This window comes from Parasteatoda tepidariorum, chromosome 10 (assembly GCF_982258835.1).
Source record: "Parasteatoda tepidariorum strain Cologne lab strain chromosome 10, Ptep-v5.0, whole genome shotgun sequence".
In the NCBI taxonomy this organism is placed as follows: domain Eukaryota; kingdom Metazoa; phylum Arthropoda; class Arachnida; order Araneae; family Theridiidae; genus Parasteatoda; species Parasteatoda tepidariorum.
In genome coordinates, this window is record NC_141764.1 from 98,029,629 (window position 1) to 98,054,806 (window position 25,178).

At 27.0% G+C, this 25,178-nt stretch overlaps 1 protein-coding gene across 1 annotated transcript in view; it reads right to left on the reverse strand.

Moving 5' to 3' along the window:
• Positions 1–4,612: 4,612 nt before the first annotated feature.
• The window catches only part of LOC107443870 (protein O-mannosyl-transferase Tmtc3), a 41,422-nt gene continuing 20,856 nt past the window's right edge, over positions 4,613–25,178 (reverse strand). The window contains exons 9-21 of the mRNA XM_016057875.4: positions 24,714–24,862; positions 23,336–23,419; positions 21,908–22,045; positions 19,967–20,060; positions 18,185–18,319; positions 17,728–17,810; positions 16,408–16,480; positions 16,000–16,086; positions 15,677–15,750; positions 14,704–14,824; positions 12,038–12,139; positions 8,674–8,757; positions 4,613–7,022 (exon numbers count right to left, since the gene is read on the reverse strand). Coding sequence (XP_015913361.3) covers positions 6,645–7,022; positions 8,674–8,757; positions 12,038–12,139; positions 14,704–14,824; positions 15,677–15,750; positions 16,000–16,086; positions 16,408–16,480; positions 17,728–17,810; positions 18,185–18,319; positions 19,967–20,060; positions 21,908–22,045; positions 23,336–23,419; positions 24,714–24,862 — 1,602 coding nt within the window. The 3' untranslated portion in view covers positions 4,613–6,644. The remainder of the gene's footprint in view (positions 7,023–8,673; positions 8,758–12,037; positions 12,140–14,703; positions 14,825–15,676; positions 15,751–15,999; positions 16,087–16,407; positions 16,481–17,727; positions 17,811–18,184; positions 18,320–19,966; positions 20,061–21,907; positions 22,046–23,335; positions 23,420–24,713; positions 24,863–25,178) is intronic.

Consider the following 25,178-nt stretch of genomic DNA (forward strand, 5'->3'; position numbering starts at 1 on the left):
CTTTTTTATTAATATATTTTAAAATAAAATAATTTTTAAGAGTTTCTTAGTTTTTTTTTTTTTTTTTTTTTTTTTTACTTTTGATATAAAACTTACAATTACATAAAAACTAAAATTAATATATTCTAAATTTCAAACTTGGAGATCTTTTTTAAAGTGCAAATATTTCATAATTGCTCACAGTTTTGCCTTCTTAACAGGGATGGCATTTCATACAGAAAAAAAATTGGACGAAATAGAAGAAATCGAAAACAACCAATATAATTGTTAAGCGATAAGTTGATGAGAATAGCTTAATATAGTACTAATACAGTACCAGAAAGTTATTGCTATTTCAATATTATTACTATTGTTTGCAGTTTTATACAGAACCTCAAAATCTATCATATTACTTAAAAGTCTTTTAGAATATTCATATTTAATAGAATTTGATAATAAAAATTAGCATGCTATTTGTAATTATTAATTCAATATATGATTTTTAGTAGAGCATATGTAAAGTATATGATTTGTTAATTGAGTAATATTAAAAAAACTTTATTTTTTTAACTGATCTTAAATATAAAATTAGGTTTTACTATACACTATAACATAAAACATTGTAAAACTACATTTATTTTAATTTACTAAGAAATGTATTTATTTCCTATTGTTGCTTTTTAGTTTCCACTTATTTAAAAATTATATAGTAAATAGCTTGAAGTAATAAATGATACATTAGACTAGATTGTAATTATAAACTGCTTTAATATTTGAAATTTCTTTTTGAAAAAGTTTCTTCTGGGAAAAATTTTTTTTTTTTTTACAGTTTTTTTTTTCTATTGCGGAAAAAACTTGACACCTTTGCTTAACAACTGCACTGGAAGGTTCATCTGATTGGTTTAATTTGCAGGTGAACAATGAGATTTATACATTACCATTTAACAGAACAAAAAATAACAGCAATGATATTCATATAATAAATTAAGAATTACAGTAATTTTCGAGGTACGAGCCTTATTACAAAAACTAAAATAAATTCTCCAACACTATAGACTTAACAGCAACAAGAATAAAATATCAAAAACTTATTTTAAATATGCTTTCTTTCTTAAGAAGAAATAAAAACTTCACCGAAAGGTTATATTAAGTGTAATTTAAAACAATGTAAGCAGGATTTGCAAATCCTGAGTAAAGTGGATAGAAAAAATGGAATGATTAATCAGTCAAGAATTAATATTTTTGTAACTTAAAATAAACAATGAGATCTGGTGATATATGATATTTGTTGATATGTAAATAAAGGAGATTTTTTATTCTTTACGAACAAGTTGGCAACTATGCTTGTCATTTAATTCCTTTAGTCATTTAATACACACATTAGTCATTTAATTCCTTTAGATGTGAAAAAAAAACGTTCGTTATTTACCACCTACCTTTCAAATTTTAAAAAAATTCAAAATTATATTTATACTATAAATGCCAAGGCCCCAATTTTTAATCACCATTTCTGATATTTATATTAAATATCATGAAATCTAGGAAAAACCTATCTGAAAACTTTATGTTTTAGTGGAAGAATTAAAAACATTTTATAACCATTGTTGAACAGACAACCGAATTTAGGGTTTATGACTACTAGTGTTCAATTCTACAGACTTGTAATTTTGTACCCAATCCAGAAGACAAGGGAACTCCTGAATCAAGTATTGAGAGAAATTTGTAATAGTGGAGTACTTTTTGATGGAACTAACCTGCATTTGCATTTCATGGAGAGGAAAACTACGAAAACCTCCTACGAATAGCCTGACAGCAAGAGAACTCTAGCCCATGATCTGTCTACCACTGAAGACATTTTAGGTCAGCACTGTGGTCGGTGCAAGCCGGATTCGGAATTCATATCATTTAACCGTTTCTGGGATTCAAACCCGGTTCACCTGATTGGAAGGTGAGAGCTCTATCCCCTGACCCATCACAGATCAAGTAATAACAATGGCAACATTTTGGAATGCAGTTCAATTACTTTTTTTTTCACACCTAAAATGTTGAGATAACCCTTTTTTTTCCTTCTTATTTTTAAACTTACGTGTTTCAACACAACAACATATATAAGTATATACTTTTTTATAATAAGTGCATTAAAGAAGTCAAAAATCAAGGGGAAAAAAAACAATTCAAAGAAAATGGATGTTTAAATAAGTAGAAAATGAAAAGACACATAATTAAAACAAATCAAATTCTATCAGTATTATGAAGAAAAAAAACTAATTAAAACAAGTTTATAAATGTTAAAAAAAGGAGACTATTTTTAATTACAAATTTAAATACTACTTTAACACAAATGAAAAACAATAGAAAAAGATCTTTGTGGCTTTAGAGCATATTTAAAATCAAACAAATTTAGATATTCCAAATTATTATTTTTTTAAATCTTGCCTATTTAAAATTTTATTTTAATATTGAAGTTTTATTTAAAGCGCAATTACAATAACCCCTCACCAGTATATAAATAAAACCAATAAAACCACACAACACATATAACAATTGCAACATGGTATCAGCAATAAAGTAATTAAGCACAGAGTACTTTTTTAGTCCAGAAAAAAAATATCAAAGAATAAAACTAATTACAAAAATAATGTAAAAGTTTTCAGTTGCTAGTTTTTAAATAAAATTTTAATAGTTAATATTTTATACAAATTAAAAGATAATACACAGTAGTACCTTTTCTGAAAAAAATTACTATAAATACTTAATATCAAATATACAAGAAATATAAAAAACATCAAAATAATAGTTAATAGAAAAATACATATATCTTACAACTAGCAGAATTTACAAATATGTAAAGTATAAAATTGAGTGCTTAAAAAAATACCAAACCATAAAATAGAAAATATTAAAAATAATATCCAAAATTCAGATATGTTGATTATTTTAAAACACACGAGCAACAAAACATTCATTTCAAGATATCTATCTTGATTTACTCACATATCACAAAATCGTAATGGAAAAAAACAACCTAAATAAACAATTTCAAAAATAATTAATGAAATGAAATTGACCAGAATAAAAAGTTTTCACACACAATTATAAACATAAGGTACAATGAGATTCAGGTAGACCTTCTAACATTATATTTATGGTATAATATCTATGTTTAATTTCAACTTAAAAATTTGAACATTAGTTTGTAAACTTACAATAATTGTTTCAGGACAATCAATTTTTTTATTGAAATATAAAAGGTCAAAAGCCACGTAGAAATATATATAATAAAAATATAGTAAGAGCTCCTTTCCTATAAATGGTATTGTTATAACAACTCAAATCTTGAAATAAGAAAAAAGAAATGCCTTATTTAAATGTTATTTTATTTCTATTGTTATTGTAAAAAGTATAGTTTTTTGTGCATAATAACATCTCACATTTTAGCTTGAAATAATTCATATAAAATTAAGGATACAACTCTTTATGACTCATTAAATTTACAGTTGAAATAAATGATTTGTGCTAATTTAAAAATTTATTTTTAGTCATAAGTCAATTTATAGTTATATTCTGTAAAGCACTTTTAAATTCTTGGCATCATGACATCAGGCATTGCGGAAATAAAGAAAAAAATTAAATTTGATAAATTAAAGTTAATTTTTGCATTTTTCACAACTTTTTACATTTAATTCAAAAATAATTTTTACTGCTATAATGAAGAAGGCAACTTTAAACAAAATTTGACCGGAATATTATCACCGATATCATAGTAATTTGAAACATTTCACCATTTCATTAGATTTCATATTCATTACTTAAATAAACCAAAATAATAACAAAAGTAGAACAGAGTTAAAATTAAATAAATATTAACATGTAATAAGTTCTTGTTTACAACACATTCAACAGTATTAATATTTCTTCCTTATATATTGCTTGTATTAAGCAATAAAATCTAGTCATTGAATATCCATTCCACAGAATTGGCAGAACATTTATTTTATTGCTTTAAAGATTTGCATAAATATTTATAGAATAAACCAAATGTAAACTCTCAGTCAAATGTCAATAGTAGAGCTTTAACACATTTGAAGAACATTCAGATTTGCTAGTTTAAAAATGAGTTATCGTCATCTGGCGCAGGGTTGCCACTCTAATCTAGGGGGAGGGGAATCCCTGTGTTTTCCCTGTACACATTATACACAATATATTAAGAGGAAAAACACAATCACTGTTCTCTTGTATGAGCTGTACTCGGTTAACTATACTAGTTATAATTGCTGGAAAAAAAAGGAACAGCTGAACATGTTTAAAACAAATAATGCTGTAGTCAATGAACTAGTTTAATGTAGCTGAAATATCATCCTTAAATATCCCACATATTGCATTTTGAGTGGTTACTATTTTTTAAAAGACAAAAAAAAAAAAAAAATCCCTGCAGTTTCTTTGCTATTTTAGGTAATTTAATTTCCCTGTTATTTTATTATTTAATTTAATTTTTCCCTGTTACTTTATTTAAATTCCCTGTTTTTTCCAGGTATTCCCTATTCACAGTGACAACCCTGTGATGGTATAGAACATTTATTTAGAAACTTATTTCCATTTTAAGTGATTTATTTTCATAAGATGCTTTGAAAACAGCTTTCTGGTGTTTCTTATACATTTGTAAATCACTAGTCTCAAATTCATTATACTGGGTGTTTCACAACCAGACAGACAACTTTCTAGGAAAGATAGGGAAAATTATTAAGAATTTGAATTGGCAGATATGATAGATAACGCATCACATCATGTGCTGGGCCACTTTCCTATTATGAACTGTTTTGATGTCCACCTTGAACTGGTTATTTTAAATTATTTTAATTTCCTGTTAATTGAATTTTTTTTAAATAATTATTGTCAAAAGCTGCATAATTGCTTATAAATTGCTGGTATATTGTAGTTTAATGATTTAGCAACTAACTTGGCAAATCTTGCCAGATCATAAATTATGATAAAACATCTATGTAATTTTTGACAGTGCTTATTAGAAAACAAAAAATTAAGATTATTTAGATAAAAACTTATGCAATTCTACCTCCCCTAGAAGTTTATCAGTATGGTTATGAAACACTTTGTATACAAGACAACAATCTCCATCAAATGTAAAAATTAGTAGCAATATATTTAGAGCTTGGTTAAAGAACTTTTAAATAACATGTTATGATCGACAATAAGTATAAAAGCACAATTTACTGTCATAAATTCAATGGGAATATGCTTCAATACATTTTAAAGCTGCTATTTTCGAATTGATATACAATTTAACACGTTCTTCTACTAAACTCTGAATCAAACATCAATAGTAGAAACACAAGAACGTTTGAAAAGAATTAATTAGTTAAAGAACATTTAGAAAAAAAAGTTATGGTCAGTTACTAGTTTAGAACACTAATTCATCTTCATAAGTTTCTAAATAAAATCATTTTCATTGGAAATATGATTTTATACATTTTAAAGTTGCCATTCTCAATTCTACTTAATATATAACTTAACATGTTCTTCCACTAAGCTCCAGATTTTATGAACAGAATACACATATTTAACATAGGTTTAGGAAGGTTGCATTCCAGTAAAACAAATAAACAAATTCTTTCAAACAGCATTAACATGTAAAGGTTTAGTAAGGCTACTTTTCCTCATTTTAAAGAATAAGCAATTTTCACACTCACATTTTCGGAAAGAAATAGTTTTTTTTTCCCAATTTCATTAATGTGTTGTAAGCAACACATATGTTTTATTCATTATGTAACCTGCTACAGTATGCATCTTAAAACATGGGTGGTAAAGTAGATAATGCATGCTTACATAAGGATTTAAATTTCTGTGAAAATTGAAAAATAGGAACACAATTTCTTGTGCAAACACTTGAAGACATTAAACTTCTGATTTTGAGTGGATTAAGTATTGCTATACACTAATATATAATTGATAACATTTAACCAGATTTCAAATAGAAAATGTGAACATAAAAATTAAATTATTGCAAAACAATCACATAACACTAGACTTAAAACAGCAATATTAACTGAGGCCTGAAATAAATTTTTTATTAATGACCTTTTGCTACATAATCAGATATTTTCTGATTAATCCCTTGCTAACAGTGTTTTAACAGGGCAAAAATTATCACTCTAATCCACCGAAAGCAATAGGTTAATCACAAAAGAAAACTAATTGAATGAAAGCAACATTTGAAACAGGCAAAGAGGTTTTTAAAAATAATTTTATACTAGTCTAGCTTTTCACATTAGGATTTAAATATATTTTATAAGAATCAACCATTACTAAATATTGAAGAAAGCAGCGAGGATGAGAATTCTTTGCATGCATAGCACAGCAACCTGGTTTGAATTTTGTTTTCATGTATCACAAACAATAATTAAAATTCTTTCTTTCAAATTTAACTTCAAAGCTAGTCTGATTTGATTTAATAAACCTTAACTCTTTTATACTCTCAGTCTCACTCTCCCCTTGAATCTCAGCATTCAAAAAAAATAATAATAAAATCTCTGCCTTTCCACAATCTTAATAAGATATTACACTTTTGCTAAGTCAACATGAATAAACATTCGATAACAAATCATTAGCACCACTCATTCAAAAACCCTATTAATATTTAACCCAACAACTCATCTCTTAATCGATATATTTTGCTGCTGCAATATACTTTGCTCTTTTTTCTTCATTGGCACTGCAGATGAATCTGCATACACTAAGTTCTCCGATAGCTCCATAGACGCAGGTAGGCTAGACGTTGGCTGGATAGATGCGCTATCTTCATTGCTTGATTTAAATTTTGACTTCATGGTATCACTAGTGTGCTTCTTCATTCGCGCTTGGACGATAGACAAATGTCTGTGCAGGTATTCTTCTTTTGGTGCTAAGGATATGGCCTTTAGGAGACAAGCCTCTGCATATTGCAGGAAGCCCCTTTCTACATAAACAACGCACAAGTTGTGAATTGCTTGAATGTTTGTAGGTTCCAATACCAATATTTTTTCATAGCACTAGAACGAAAGAAGGAAGTAAATATTAGCAATGAGTAAAGCAAAAATCAGATTTTTTTTTATTTATAGAAATTTAATTAAAAATTGAAAAATAAGAATACAAAATTTTTAGTTTTTTTTTAACATTGCACCTGAGCTACTCGTAGCCTTAGAGGGCAAACAGCTCTGAGACAAATCGACTAGAGGTCCATTGTACCCAAACTGATCATGACTAGCGGAAAAGCTTTATAGCTGAAACAAAGTTCAGCAAACTCCAGACAGGAATATCCGGTAGTTACTAGATCTTAACACAATGTCATTTCAGATGCTCAAATCTTTGAGCAGAACAGATCTCACACTCTTAAAGGATATGTCGTGAAGTCAAGATGGCAACCACGACAATGAAGATCACGTGTAATACCCATAATCTAGAGGTGTCTCCAAATGGTGCAGTGACCAGTGAGAAAACCAATGATCTTCCTCAAGCTATTCCTGTTAAGCTGAAGAAGCTCTTTTTGACGCACACCAGGGCAGTCACGATTTAACTCCTTAGCTTGACCTTGATGGTTCGAGTTTTGCCATTTCTCATGGGTAATTTTTCCATAGAGTTGAGCTACTCAAATGGGCCATTAGCAACAGCCAAATATTTATTCCTAATGATAAGATGACAATATTTATGCTTGCATTACCACAATTTAGAATGAAGAGCAGATGGTGATAGCTCACTATTGCATCACACATCCAAAGTGTTCTCAAGCGCCCAACATTGGGTCGGATCTTTAGTGGCTCTGAAACTGAAAATCACTATACACTTTGATGGGTAGTCTTTGCCTCAATTAACTTAATAGACAGTAGCTTTAAAAACATTAGGTCACTAAATTTTAAATTTAAAGCTCAATGAAAAAACCTATATAAAAATTATGTTCCAAAATATTAGTGGGTGACCTCATAAATAGGGAATTATCAATTTTCACGAGTTAACATGGAAAACAGAAGTATAAAATCACTTCAGGTTAATCTTAATAACCAATAATCTGTTATTCAACACACAATGAGGAATGGCTTCGTAGGCATTAATTTTGTTACCTGAAAGTACACTGCCCTCTCTAAAATGATCTTGTAAAAAAGCAGACAGATTTCAGCCAAGTGTGGCACACATGATTCGAAATTAAAGTGATCATTAAAAGTTATAAATCATGCAATTAGTTGGTATTAAAAATCTCCTTCACAAATTCACATTTAATATTCTTATTATCATTTAAAATTTAAATTATATGCTTTAATGCAATCAAATAACTTAAATCTAAATAACTGATTACTGTTTCTGACGATTCTAAGAATGGTTATTTTCCAGGTATGATAAAGGAATTTTCCAAGTTTTTATAAAAAATTGCAACGTTCCCTGATTTTTGGAGCTAAAATAAAATTCCCTGACAATTCCAGGTTTTCCCTGCTATCCATGACCAGTGGGAGCTCTGTATGAATGAAACCTTTGATAAATGTCACAACTGAAAAATTTTATTAAAAAATTTTAAAAAGAACTTAAGCAAAAGTTTAATTGAGAAAAAAAATAAAGCTTTTAATCAAGAATGGGTTAGCTTAGATATAAAAGTACTATATAGCTATAAATAATAAAGTATACGATGAATACATAAAGAAAGATAAAAAATACCTTTTGGGCAGCATCAAGATCTTTAATATGGTTGATATAAATGTCACCAAGGAGAATTAGACCTTTCACATGCTCAGGATGATGCTGAAATAAATTTTATTCAATAATAAATTAAAGGTAACCTCTTTTAAACAAAGAATCTGGAACTCATTTCAATCGATCTAGCTTTCATTCATTTTGCAATTAATTGGTAGACTTTATGAACTTAAGTATCTCGAACATATTAATTTCACTCTTAGAAAACTAAAAAGATTTTTTCAACTGAGCATATCAGATCCCCTAAATGCTCTGCTGAGTTTAGAGCAGAAAAACTACATTATTTTTGTAGTTTACTTTGTTATAAATGTAGTTAACTAGAACTACTTCTTTTTTAAATGTAGCGACTACAAACTACTTTGCGATTGTAATAACTACTTAACTACTGTAAGGTGATGAACTTTGCTGGAGAACTTAATTTTAACCAATGTTCAAAATGGTTTTGAATAAGAAATTGGCTTACATTTAATATAAGGGAATAATTAAGAATTACTTATTTGTGTTTACATGAACCAGTTTACTATTCCAAAACTTTTTTTTCAAATTTGTTCATTTAATCTTCAAGGTTTTGTGCCTTTTTCAACAGCGAATATTTAATTAAAGAAAGGCGAAACTATCTAATTGTTTAATACTTTTTTATTTCCTCTAAGAAATTAAGTACATCGAAAATACGTTCCCTTCCTTTGAAGTAACACCCATGTTTCACGAGTCTGCATTCGCCTGTGAAAGTGTAACTGAAATTATAAATTATTTCTTTTTTGTAATGGTTAGTTTATATATTAGTTATATTTGATTTTAAATATGTAATTTTGATTAACGCTCAGCTGCAGCCATACGGTCATTTTCATTGCACCCATTGGCAGATCCGCAAAGATTTATACCCATCAAATTCAAAAAATTAGTAATTTAACATTAAAAGTAGTTGCCAGGAATCGCAACAAACAACTGTTTTTCTATATCGCACTACCAACTACACTACTTTTTTAAAAAAGTAGCGAGCTACACTAAAAACTACGAAAAAAAAGTATCAACTACACTTGTTTTACTACTTATAGTGTGCTACTTCCGACCATTGGTGTAGAGTTCAGTTTAATAGCACGAAGGTCAAAATCAGCTATATTGCACCAAACACTTATTACACCTCTTAATGCAACAAAAATGGTATCACAAACTAAATCTACTTTAGAAATAAAGGGGAAAACAAGCAAAATAGGAGTAATAAGATTTATATTTAATTGTAAACCCCATAGGGGAGGGGAAGATCATAAAGAGGTAAGTGTAAAAAAAAATTTCATAATTATAAGAGTAATTAGTAACTACTTAAAAAATTAGAAAGCATTGTGAAACGTAAATAAAGTTAATTTTAATGATATAAGATTTTGAACTATATTTTTTTATTAAATACTTTTTGTTTCATTAATGTAATTTTTTAGTATAAAAACTTGTTTTGATGATTGCGAAAAAATATTAGAGTTGATAAAATTTAATCCACAATTTTTTGCTATTTTTTAGCAAATTGCATACAAATACCATAAATTTTAAAAATTTCAAAATTACTTGAAGTCAGCAGGCCTAAATATTTAGATTTTAATGTTTAAAATATACAAGTTGAGTTTTATTTAAATATTAGGTGCCATAGTGAATGGTTGTCTCATAATTTTAAACCCCTATCATTAAATACTTTAAGATTCAAAAAGATGTAAAATTCTGAAAATGGTTGTTTTATAATTTCAAACATAAAAAACATTAACTAAGCCAAATTAAAAGCTTTTAATTGTGCAGATAAAATGTAGTCTCTCAATTAATTGTTAAAGAATGAGTATACACAAAAAAAAAATTATGAGATTATAACTCAAAATTCAATTAAGTAAGCACAAGCTTCAATATAATTTTTAAAAAAATTTGATAAAAATCATATTTCAAATGCAAAATTTACATTTATGCATTTCATAAATATCAGTTAACTTCTTAATAAGAGGATGCAAGATTTGAAACACATAAAGCAGTAGAAAGAAGGGGCAAAATAAGAAACTTCCCATAAATTGGATAATTTTTTTTTTTTTAAAAATGAGTCTCACACTTCTAAAAACTATTAAGTTACATTTTTTTAGAAAATACTTTAAAAGAACATATTGATTTTAAATTGATCACATATAAATAAAATTTTAATTCCACAAAATATTACGTAAAACAGAAACAAGTTAGAGATTTTTTTCATTAATTCTTTTAATTTAAAGCATTAAAATAAGAGGTGCCAATTTTCCTAACTGGCTACCAGCAAACAGAAGTACAACACAGACATCTAAATAGTTAGAATTTACAAAATTTAATTTAGCAGAATTATAAGGTAAACAGTGATAAAAAAAACTAACTAACCACCCCGAATAACTTTTAATTTTCATATTGTAGAGCTCAATCTTAATGGTTCAAATGACTGTTATCAAATAAAATAATAAAAAATAGTAAATATTTACCAAAATTTATTTTCCACGTGGAATTATTTTTGAATAAACAAATTTTATAACTGTTTGCAAAGATTTTTCAATTTGCTTAAAAAATTCTCAAGATATGGCAAAATATGCAAAAAGCAATTAACTTTAAGGGGTCCAAACTTAAGATCACTCTTGTGACCATATTTCCCAGATTAAGGTTACCCCTTATATTTTAAGAGTCAGAAATCCAAATTCGTCAAAAAAAAGGTATGTTTATTCACAGAAAGTATGTTTTGGGGTCTGATTCCATAACTTAAAATACTGTTTGCACTAATTTATTAGCACATTTTAGGTCACCTCCTCGAACAAGTAAGATGGAATCCTAAAAGATAAAGATCTGATAATTAGATCAAAAATTATTCTGGGTGGTCCTTTTATTTGGCACACTGTACAAGCTATTTAATTCTAAAATGGTACATAATGTTGTAAAATTTTGCGTGAGTTGACTATTAAATTAAAAAAAGTAATACTTTGATAAAGTTATTAATATAGGCAAACATGTAGATACTACTTAATTCTATAATGATATTATTGATTTTAGAATTATTTGAGGAATAGAAAAAAATCTTCATACATTAGTTGCGAACAGAGAAATTTTTATAACTCTTGTAGTCGAGAGGGAAAATATTTTTAAAAATTACAGCGGAAATTCTCAAAACTGTAACTCTTTTTCACTCAAACCTAAGACTCTTGACTATAAAATCATAACAATCACAGATAAACCGTATGTTTGGTTTCTCTACCTCTGCAAATTAATCATTTTTATTTGTGGCACAAACAGCAATGATTACTAAATAAAATTACTATTTAACAAGTTGTTAATTAGTGATAATTACCTTAAGAAGTTGTTTGAGAAAAGGCACTGCTTCCAGAGGACGGTGATCATCAGTAAGCAAAAGCGCTAAGTTGAAAAGTGCACTTCGAAAGTTTTTCTTTATCTAGAAAAGGAAAACAAATAATAATTGACTACGCACAAATAATAAAATGAAGAATGCAACTGAAAAGCTTATTAAAAAAGGGAAAAGCCTATAAGTCATCATATCATATATTTTCCATATCAATATTGATATGGAAAATAAAAGCATATTTAATTCTAACATATATGTATCCTTTAAAAATGTTGACAATAATTTAGAAAAGAGGAACAGTACAGTGTGAATTTACAAATAAATGTGACAGATACTATTTGCTTTTGTAAAGAAAGGCAACCTAAGTATTTCACCAATTTGTTATTTTAACTACAACAATGCAGTATGTTCCCAATGGGTGTTGTGTAAGTTTATTTTAAAAAATAGAAGTATGGAATAGCAAATTTATAATAATTTTCAACTTAATTTGGCTCAAAAAAGAGCTTTGCATTGTTACATTGCTAATAGTTGCATCTATAATAGGTAAATGAATGCATTTACATAACAAAACAAAGCTATAGAAACTCAAACAGGGTTCTGACTCAATTTCAGAAAAAAAAATTCCGGACTTTTCCAGGTATATCAGGAAAATTTCAATGAAAATCAAAGCCATATTTTATCTATACGATGCAATCTTTAATCAGACCACTTTGATTTTTTACTTGTAATGTATTTACTTGTAATATTAGATTCTGTGATAAAAGAAATATCATTAAAAGAGGATGAAAGCATGCAAGTTTCACTAAAATGTGAAATTTTTACAACAAATAATTGTTATAGATGTCAGAATTATGTAACTCGAATCTCAATAACTGATTACTTTTACTGATAATTATTGAAACTGGTTTTTCTGGATATAATGTAGAAGTTTTCCAGTTTTTTTTTTAAAAAAATAAGAATAATAATAATTTTCCTGACTATTTAAAGTTTTTCAGAGGCAAAATTAAATTCTTTGAAATTCAAGGTTTTCCCTGTTCCCTCCTGACCCGTGGGAGCCCTGTTTAAGTGAACAAGTGAGATGCACATGATAAAGATATACACAAGAAAGAAGAAAACAATCTAATTTTGGCACAAAATTAACACATTGGTATCAAAAAATATTTTTACATGGATTGTTTAATCCAAATGTGTGATTAATTTTAAAAGCACATGTTATGTCAGATATTTTTTTTGAATAAAATTAAACCAATAAGTAAATTAGCAAAATAAAGAATATTTTATTCAAGTATTAAAAAAAAACTATGCTACAGAAAAACTATAGAAAGGATAAACATGAGGAAATTTTGCATTATTTGACACAAATATTTCAATAATTGAATTTTAACATTTAAAAATCATTTCAGGAATATTGGGTAATAATAGAATTTAGAAGATGTCATCCCCGTGGTGCAAGTTGATGTGAAGGCACTTTTGTTCAATAATATCTTGTTGTCTACGAATAACCAATTTTTTTAATAGAAATAAAACGAAGAAAAGTTTTTTTCTTTCAATAGAAATAAGGTTAAAAAAAATTCTTAAGTTTTAAATTTTATTTTTTCAATTTAAGTTTTAAAGCAGCTAAACTTCTACAGGGTGTCTCAGTTAAGCGTTTCAGAACTTCTAAGAGGGGCATCCTGACGACTCGAAATCATATAGCAATGTGGGGTCGGAAATGCTTTCCTGAAGCGGTGATGTACACAGAAGCACCATAAAGAAAAGAGACCGTAAGTGAAAAATCGCTATAATAATACATTGAAAAAATTATATGGCCTCCTCGGTCACCCGACCTACCATGTCTTGATTTCTGGAGTCATATGAAAACACTGGTTTATGACACCCCTGTTGATAATGCTGGTTGCAAGAATCGCAGTAGCTGCCTGCGAGATATGCCTGGTGTATTGCAGAATGTTCGAATGTCCATGCTCCGGAGATATGAGGTGTACATTGTAGCCGGTGGCAGAAACTTACTTTGGCCCATGTACCATATAATTTTTCCAATATATTATTATAGTTATTTTTCACTTACTGTCTCTTTTCTTTATGGTGCTTCTGTGTACGTCACCGCTTCAGGAAAGCATTTCCGACCCCACATTGCTATATGATTTCCAGTCGTCAGGATGCCCCCTCTTAGAAGTTCTGAAGCGCTTAACTGAGACACCCTGTATATTTATTCAAATGCATGACTGAGAAGCTTTATGAAAGAACATAGATATATATCAAATTAATATTATGCTAACATATTTTAGAATGTCAAATTTTATTAATATATTTATAAATAGAAAGTTAAATTAATACTTGACCTTTAAATAACACAGTTTTTAGTTTTAAAAAATTCTTGGGAAAAACCTTTGTATTGCTCTCATACTATTTTTTAAATTCACTGAAATTGTAACAAAACAATTGTGACTGTTTTTCTACGAAGCTCTTCAAATTGCAAATTACAATTATATTATTGATTAGTACATATGTAAAAAAGTATAGATTTAGAACAGAGACGTGAGAAGAGACTTTTTTTTTCATAATATAACAGAATCATATAGAATAATGTTATAAAATAAAAATGAATGCCTATGCGACTTTTATTGAAATTTATTCATCAAAGTGTTATTAATTACCTCAATAGCTTCCTTAAACCATCTCTCAGCGAGCAAATTTTCTTTATCATCCATGGCAAGCATTGCAAGATTAAAATAAATTCTCTCATTCACTTTCCCTTTCTTCAGTAACTTGTGAAGTCTTAAAACAATATAATGAAAACTTTATTAAAAAAATTTATTAACAATTTTTGAGCATGATAAAAATAAATAATTATCAGAATCAGATTTATTTCAATCATCACGATATAAACAGATCTAAGACATAAAATTAAAAACAAAATATAATTAGCATTAAGTAACTATGTCATGCTTAGCTTTGTGTTTTGAATAACGCATATTATTTTAAAAGTCTAATATTTTGAAAATATTCAGGTGGGAACACACTCAAAAATATTTAATAAAGAAATTTATTTATAAAACGCTTTGATGTGTCAGCAAACTCCAATTACTCGGTAAAGGAGGCTTGAAAATTGAAAATCTTTATGTATCTAAATATTCCAATTAGATTTTAATCAGAAAAACATTTTAAGGATGATAACTTGAAAAAGTAAATTTGATTTAATGGGTCATCACAAAATATCAAATTTAAAATATTATTGAGAAAAAAAACTTAATTCAAATTGATAGGCCAGATATTTGAAGTTCAATTATTAAAACAATATGGTAGCCAAAGCTTAACAATCATGAAAAAGAACTGTAAAAGTTTGATCCATAATTTTCATTAAAAAAACTAAACTTAAAAAATGGCACAACTTAGTTTTATAGCAACACTTTTTTTAAATTTTAAACTTTTTTAAAGAAAATTTCTTTTGTTCATTTATTATGTTATGACTTTAAATCCCATATTGTAGAATACCTGAATATAATATTCAATATAATTTCCTCCAGTAGTTTTTTAGCATTAAGGTTCCAAACAACTTTTTGAAAATAAATAAAAAAAATTAACTAATTTGTTATTTCTTAGCTGTAAGCAATTTTTTTTTCTGCATACCTGTCATAGGCCACTTTTCTCTTCAAAGCATTGCCACTCTCTTGTATAAGAACAGCAGAGTTCATCAGTGCTTGCTGAAATGTAGAGTAATAAATATTATTTTAAAATAATAACAATCTTTCATTTTTTAAATTATTCATTTTTACTAATATAGCAAGCATCTAATAACACAACATTAAAAAATTAACAATAAAAAGAGGTAGAAAAGAAAAACCACTATCACATTGTTTGAAAAAACAAACTCTAACTATTATTTCTTTAATTATTTCAAAGCTACATTAGTACAAAATGTAACATAAATTATAAAATACTAATTATTTTACTTCATGCTCTGGATCTAACTCTAAGGCTTTATCAAAATATTCCAAAGCTTCGGTTAGTTTGCTCTGTTCCAGATGCACAACACCCAACTAAAAAAGAAAAACAAGATTATTCATTAACTAAACAATGATAAACTTAAATTCATAATAAATTTTTCTCTGCTTTTTAATGAAACTGTTATAGAAAACACACATGACACAATGAAGATACTTCTCACAGAGTGTCATACAGGTTTTCAATAGCCAACATTTATGCATAGAAAAATTAGTTCATTATTTTTTCACTTTCTTTTTTTTTTTCTTTAACAAAAGTAGAAAATTTGCTTAACTAACATAAAAAGATATATGGTCAGTCTGTAAATACAAGCACAATTTATATAACATCATCAAAAATAAAAATCTTTCACTTACATTATAATATATATCCGGATTGTTGTTATCGAGAGACAATGCTTTTTCATAAACTTCCCTTGCCTCAGAAGTCCTAAAAAAAAGTTCTCCATTCAGATATTAAATACAACCTCCCTATACTTAGGTAAGCTTGTCCTTTTTATATAAATTAAATTATTTTTAAAAGAGTTTTTTTTTCTGAAAAAAAAAAGAAATTTAATGCTTTTTGCAAGCATTACTCAAGAGAATGCAAGCATTTTGCGTAACAATTAAGATACTTAACAGTTAAGTTTAGTATATAAAATAGCTTAAATTAAATGTTTTAGAAAACATTGATAAAAAATAAATAAATAGTTATTTAACTATTAAATTACTACAATTAAGTTAACCGTTTATTTTCAGAAGAGGACAGTCACAATATACAAGTGTGCAAGTTTTATAAATTTTAAACTAAAAAATAGCAGTTTAAAACTAAAGATTTTTTATTCATTTATTTTTTTTAGAATGTAACAACATCCAAATATTCCCTTGGTGTCCATGTGCATGTCACATGTTATTTGCATCTGAACAGTCTTATTCGTGTTTGTTTTCATTTAAAAGTATCCCCTTGGTTGATTATATATTCTTAGTTCATTTCAAGTTAACTAAGAAAATATATAATTTTACATTAGAAGCAGGTTTGTACAGATATATTTAAATGAATAAAATTGCCTATTATTCAAATTTCTAAAATGTGACAGTTCTTTATTGTTTATTGAAAATAAATTTTAAGAAATTGAAAATAAATTTAAGTGTAACTTATTATTATGTTATCCAAAGTAACAAGACTAACAAGTATATTAAAATACACAATGTGCCTACAGTGTATAAATTTGTGACTATGCTTCTCTGATATTTTGCATAAAAAAATAAAGATAAAAGTTTGTTTTTCCTTTAAATTATAGTTTTAACCCTTTTTAGTTTTTTTTTCCCCTCAAAAATGGATAAGGCCAAAAATAGGCATCTCTACTTTAGGCTGAACTCAGAAAACAAATGAATTAGGGAGTCAAAGACATGACAAAACTCATCTTGATAGTGAACCTTTTTTTTTCCAACAGAAACTAACTCATATTTACAGTTACAGTTTTTTGACATCCTACAATATATTTATGATTATCTTACAAACATAAAATTGCAAGATAGTCAGTAATAAATTTTAATATTTTAACTTAAATTATTTTAATACTAAGTAACTGATCAAGAACATATGTCATTTTCTGTCTCAATAAAAGAATAGTCAATAAACTTAAATATAACAACATTTTAGTTTATAAGACAATACAACATTAAAAAATGACATACTTGTTTAACTTTATGAGAATATCCCCTCTATTTATATAGGCTTGTATATAGTCAGAACGCATCCTAATAGCTTGGCGATATAGCTGTAAATAAAGTAATCAAACTACATCATCAGAATAATTTTTATATATATAATCTAAAAAAAAACTCTTTGTAACATGGCAACAAAATTGTTTAATATTATGTAATAGCTCTTTAGTTAATATAGTACATGGAATTATTCTCAAATCAATGTAAACTTTTACTCGAAATATACACTGAAAAAAAGAAGTTACTACTGAGTACTTTTTTTTTACAGATCTAGCATGAAGACCAATGAGCTATATCTGTAAGGCTGTTAGATTTGTGAGAGTTATCTTGTTTCCACTAAGATGTTTAAGTTTTTCTTTGTGTCTGATTAAATTTTAGTTTAGAATAAGATGTAATAAAAGCAAAAATTGTGAGTAAAAAAACTTACTGCATCGGCTTCTTGAAGTCTGGTGCCGTTTCTAGATATTAAATTTGCAAGATTTAAAAAGACATTAAGGTGGCTTGGAGCGATACGAGCCTGATATGTTTCACCTGGACGAGCTCGAGGTAAAAGATTTTTAGCCTGTGGAAGAAAATGTTAAAAATGATTTGTAATATCCAGTAAAGTAATAGAAAAGTAATTAAATAAAAAGAAAATAAAAGTAATCAAATAAAAAAGTCGAAGTAATTTAATAAAATAAGTGAAAGTAATTAAAGTAATGCAAAAACAAGGTCAAAAGAATCTGCACACCCAGTGGTTCGGACTTAGAGCAACCTGAGACACATATTAATATAATGTAGTTCCCCCTTTTGCCTTGATGGCAGCCTGCACAAGCCTGGGAAGACTTTCGACCAGTTTTTGATAGGTGGCCATTGGAATCGACTTCCATAGCAGTGAGGAAGAATGGCCGATTTGGCTGGCTATGTAATCTGCGCTCTAATTTATCCCAAAGGTGTTCTGGGATTTAGAACTGAGAAGGCCAGTCGAGATTTTAAACACCCATTTCGTCAAACAACGTCCGGGCAAGCCTCAATATGTGAATGGAGCAGTTATCTTGGTGGAAGAGAGCCACATTGTCCAGAATGTCAATATACATCTCAGAGTTCATGTTTCCAACTACAGAAACTAATGGACACAAGCCAAACCAAGAGAAACAGTCCCACATCATTATACTTTTACCACTATACAGGGCATCTGCAACATTTTAGATTTTCAAATTCATGACTTTCCATGACTAATTCCAAGAATTTTTCATGACTTAACTAAGTTACAATTTTCTCCGACAAAAACACAACAATAAATTTAAAAAAGCATTATAATAACATTCATTGAAATGATAGGTATAACCAAAACTGTTATACTCTGCATCTTCATATTTATAGATTCTAAATTTAAAAAACAGAGTAAAGAAAGAGTTGAAGCAATAAAATAGCTGGAAAAAAAATTTCAAAAACAAATAATTTTTTTTCTCTTTTTTTCTGCAGAATTACAATTTAAAGACACTTTTCTTGTTCATCGGAAAGGAAAGAAATACTTCTAATTTTTTCTGTTCTCATTTAGAAATAAAAAAATTCGCCAATGACTGGTTTGTTTCAGCTAAAATTTTAAATTGATAAAATAAAAATAAATAATAACAAAAATTCTGAAATCACAGAAGTTTAAAAGATAACTCGCTCTAAAAATGATGTTTTTTCTTTAATTTTTTTAAAGAACGCCATAATTTTTAAAGAACATGATAAAAACATTTTATATTTTAATAAAGTAGGAGTGTGAGTGGGGATTTTGTTACAAATTCAGATATTCGGAACACCATGAAATTGGGGGGTAAATTCCATTTTAAAAATAAGATTTTTTGGAGATCTAAATCCATGACTTTTCATGTTTTTTTTTTTTTTTAAATAGTTAAAATTATGACATTTCATGACAAATTTTGTTCAATACCGAAATTTATGACTTTCCAGGTGCGCAGATATCCTGAGTATAACAGCCCGGTGTCCGGATATTTTTGGCCAGATAGAGTACTTGAAAATAAAGATTTTTATTGATACAGTTGAAAAAATTAATTGGGTTTATACGACCTATTTAACTTTTAAGATATACAGCATGGACTATCCTGTAGTTTTACAGCTGACACAGGATATCATTGCAATGACTTGAAACATCATTACTTTAAACTATTGTTTATTTTTAAAAAATATTTTTCAACACAAGATTTAGAATATAACTTACCTTCCAAAATGCTTGTTCCGCTTCATCGTACATTTTTAAGTTGTTGTAGGTTCTCCCCACATTCATATGAGCACCAATGTCATCAGGTTGGACACTAAAATGATTTTACAACACGGTAAAAAATTTGTAATGACTAATTTTAGTCAGTGTCATTTTCTTGGTGCGGAAATGCCACTTCTGTTGACATCATGAAAAGGTGGATTGATGAATAAAATTTAGTCCATAAAAATAATACCAACTGATATAATTATATTTAAAAACAAATATACCATTTATAAATGATAAAGCTATTTTAAATAAATAAGCAAGTATGTTTCTCTTTTTTAAGTTTGCATTTAAATTTATATCATTAGAAGAAGAGCAGAAGAGGTTTGTTTGAGATGTTTGTTTTTTCTAAAATAACTTTTTTTCCTAATTTAGCTTTAAACTTTAAAAGTAAATTATTGATAGCATTGTCTTTAGCGCACTCTGACTGTGTATGACTAGTATTTTGACGATACAACATGAGATTGTATCGTCAAAAAGAGCTCTCTCAATAAGAGCCTCACACAAATATTTTTTAATGTTTCTTTATTTGACCTTTTCCCCCATTTGGTGCAAATGTTTACCAGGTCACTGAGAGAGGTTTTAATGGTCTCTCCTAAAGATTTTCTTCAACAGGAAGTCTATGGAAAAAATTCTGCTCCTCCCAAAAGTGGTCGCAAATAGAGGAGGTCTTTCCTGAGGGTTTCACAGTATTTAACTTACTTAAATATAAATTCCTTTTTTCACCATGCTGTCTCCTGCGGCTGCTTCATTCTTAATGAGTGAGTGATGATCATCATCACAAAATAATTATGGGCATTCAACAATCTTAAATCATAAGTAGTTTTTATTTGGAGTTGCATAGTTTTTATTTAGCAGCTGTTATTTTCAAAATTATGACTTTTTGGCACCTTAAAAATCTTTTATAAATGAAACAATTGTCTCCTCTATTGTTTAATTCAGAATTATTTATAAATTTGTGTCAATTGGTGGTACATCATTTTTATGTACATATTTCACGAAATGTCACATATAATGTAATTTTCCCCATTGTTGGGACGGAGATCGATTTAAATTAATTAGTGGATTCGTACAGGCAGCATATTTTAAGCATATTTTTGGTCGTTGCAGATACATCTTAATTTGGATGTGCTATAGTGATAATTATCTCAGAGAAATGAATAATACCCTAAAAGAAAGATATTATTTATTAAGTAAATATTAATTGATTAAAAATGGCCATATTTAAAATATAAAATTAAAGAAAAAAACCCTAAGCAAAATCATTCTCTTTAATCGAAAATTTTAATTACAATTTTTTTGATATTCAACAGATGGGAATGGGATGCCCAAAAGGGCACCCCCAGTCGCCAAAAAATTGGAAATTGAAAGTGAATTAATTGTTCCCAACAGACAATTAGGAGCATGGGGAAGAGATCCAAGGTTGGTGATTTTTTGAAATATAACATCGCCAAATAGAAAGCCAACTCTTCATAATCAATATCAGATTTAAAAATACTTTGGCCATTACGAATCCCCAACAAGACTGTGAGAATTAGTATAAACATGCCACTTAAACGTATTTGCGGTAAGAAATAAAGAGTTATAAATAGAATTTTGTTTTCAAATTTTATGAATTAATGAGTACATTAGTACTGAAATAAAAAGTTAGCTCTTACATTGATTGATAAGAAAAGAATAAAATATTTTATGTTAGCTTTTCATAAATTACAATAAAAGTTAAATAATTGATTTAATTTAATTGCAATTCTATTAAGAATAACTTAAAAAATATAAGTTTAAGAAATTCAAGAAATTTTAAAAGGTAGGAAATATGTAATGCCTATTGTGGCATCACATCCACAAAAACTGTAATGTATAAATTAATATTTTAAACAATAGAGAGAAAATGATCACCTTGCAGCTTGCAGAAAATAATGCAGAGCTTCACTGAATTGGCCTTTACTTTCTAAGGCATGGCCAACATTATTATACAGCTTAGCATTTCTTTGATTTACTTTTAGACCAGCAGCAAATATTTCTTTTTCAGACACCCTAAAATGGATACAAAATAATTCCTAATGTAAAATAATATTTGTAACATAATATAAAATAGCAAAGTAAAATAAACTAAAAGTAAATGATTATTAATAAGCACTGGTATAATTTTGCCTTAAAAATAATAAATTAATTAAATAAAAATTTGTTTCTTAAAAGAAATATAATAGAGCTTTTCCAAAGTTAAAATTTATAATTATAATTCAATATATGAAGGCAACAAATATTTTCAAAGTAATAAAAGAAGACTAAAAAATTTTTCAATTTTCTAAATGAAAATATGTATATTTTTAGCATTTGTGCAGTCTTATACTTTTATTATTGTGATATTAGCTGCAGCTTTAAGTATTCAATATTAATTTGCTCTGAATTAAAATGTAATTTAATTTTTATTAGTATGCATAAAAAATATTCAATGATACAAATACATTTAACACCTACATTACATACAAGCAACCCTTAAAATTTTCAATTTCCTTGCATTTGTAATAGTTTTGTATTTTAATAACACAATGATATATTAATATTAACTAATAAATGCATGTTGATAAGGATCCATATTAACCTTAGAAATGTGTTATATTGAGCAATTTTTCAAGAATGAAGCATAACTTTATCTAAAACCTTTGATGAAAACATTTTAAGTCAAGATTATTTTGGAAAAAAAAAAGTCCATTGTTGTTTTCAATTTGTTCAATGTACCTAACAAGTAATATTGTAGAAAATAGAGTTGAAAATGTGATCTTTTTTAATATATACCTTGTAATAATCCTTGTACTACCTTTCAATAATATATAAATAACTTGTAATAAACAAGCAATTCAAACTAAATTAGGCTTATTTGATTAAGCAGAAATTTTGTGCATAGACAAAAAGCATCATTCTTCAGCATAACCCAGCTTTATTGTGTAAAAACTCTCTCTCCCTCGTAAAAAAAAAAAAAAAATCCCCATCATTAAATTGTCAAAACTTAGTAACCTGCAAAATGTAACAGATAGTGATCATTGATACAATGCAACAGATATTGATCATAAGCATTGATACATCAATCAAAATTACTAAGAATCATTTTTTTAGATTTACAGTTTCACTGACTTAATAAAACTTTTTTACAAAGTACTTTGAACCAACAACAATTCCCAACTGTATCACAATTGTCACAGGTCAATGTTGACAATAATACAGGTTAATCAGAACACAATTGATTGAAAATATACTGAATTTATGTTTAAAAAAAATATGAAATATCATAAAAACAACAATTTTATAAAGACAATCATTACTTACCAATCAAAATTTCTTAGAATCGTTTTTAAAGAATGAAATATAATGACTACTAGTATAAGATATATCAAATAACGTTTTCTTCCCCTGAAAAGAGCAAAGAAAAATAGTTTTAAAATTTGCACCATTTTGTGAACCACATTTTTTTTACATAATTTGTACCTAACAAAATTAAATATAAATACACTATAATTTTTTTAAATTCTAATGTAGTAAAAATATAGAGCTTATACAGAATATTTTGAATTGATTTTAGTGTGAAGAAGTAAAGTTTTCTTTCCGTATAATAAAAGTTCCATTTTATAATCAAACATAATTACCATGAATGATAAAATGTCTGGATTGATAAATTAAGCCTGTCTTTAACTGTTAATTTAACTATCGTTATTGAAGCAATTTTTTGAAGTAAGTTGTTCAGGAACAACACAGGTTAAACAATGGTAACTATTTTAGCAAGTTTTTAAAAAATTTCATCAATAATGATTTAAAAATGATAAATGAAAAAAGGTTTGTACTTTCTTTTAGTATTAAAAATGCTTAGTTAATTTTATGTATTAAAAGAAATACAAATAATTCAATACAATAAAATTCTGATACTAAAAAGTTAGTATCACCATTTTATTGTGTTTATTGAATGATGTAGTGCAAAAATCAATGCCATAAGCAAATGTGTGGGATTAATTTTATATTGTAATTGTCAATATTTTTTTATATGGTTGATGAAATTTAAATAACATTTTAATGTAGATTTTATGAAGAAAAATTTTTTTTGAAAAATAAAACTTGTGTCATTTTATATTATTTATAGCACTAAATGAAATATTATGTTAAATAATAGAAAAAAAGAATTAAAATAATTTCTAAGAGGTTTTTGAGACACAGGAAAGCTAAATACGGATATTTGGAGAAAAAGACTCCAAACATCATAACATTGATATAAAAATTTATAAACATATAAACATTATTAAAGCAGAGTTTTAATTCATATTTAAAAGAAGACAAACTGTTTATCCTATGTAAACAATAAATATAGTTTTTTGGGGATCCTATTGAATCAATTTTTGAAAATAAATTATGTAATGTCTTTATTTGATGTACAGTTTTTTTTTTTTCTTCTTAAATTTCCACATCTTTTAAAGTAAATTTTTATGGCAACCTTATAATACAGTTTTTTCTAAAGAACTAATGAATAATTTTTAAGATTTTTACATTTTCATTTTCTTCATTTTTTATGATAAACAATTTCACACTGTTTTATTTTTTTACATTTTAGTTGCCAATATTTTATTTACGTTTATCTTCATTAGCATGTATATTAATAATGATTGTTGTTATAATGTGTGATCATAATTTCTAAAGTATATTTTAAATGGTGACTTACATTCTTCTGTATATAAGGCTCCATCCATAGGCTATAAGAAAGCAGAAGCCCATACTAGGTATGTACAATATCCGTTCTGCCACCACAAAGCCCACAGGAAAAAACATATTTGAAGCAGGTAGAAATGGAAGCACCAGAAGTGACATTGACTAATCAAAAACAATTTCATATATAATTAATGACAAATTCATGAATCAAATTTCAATTTTAAATTGTTTCAAATAACAAATTTTGAATTCTCTATTTTGTAGGTGGAGATATATTTTTGATAGCTCATAGAATCTAGACTAATTTGCATTTATGTTTATTTATTTGTTATATTATATTTATTTTATAATATATATTTTATTATATATATTTTATTATATATATTTTATTATATATATTTTATTATATATATTTTATTATATATATTTTATTATATATATTTTATTACATACATTTTATTATACATAATTTATTATA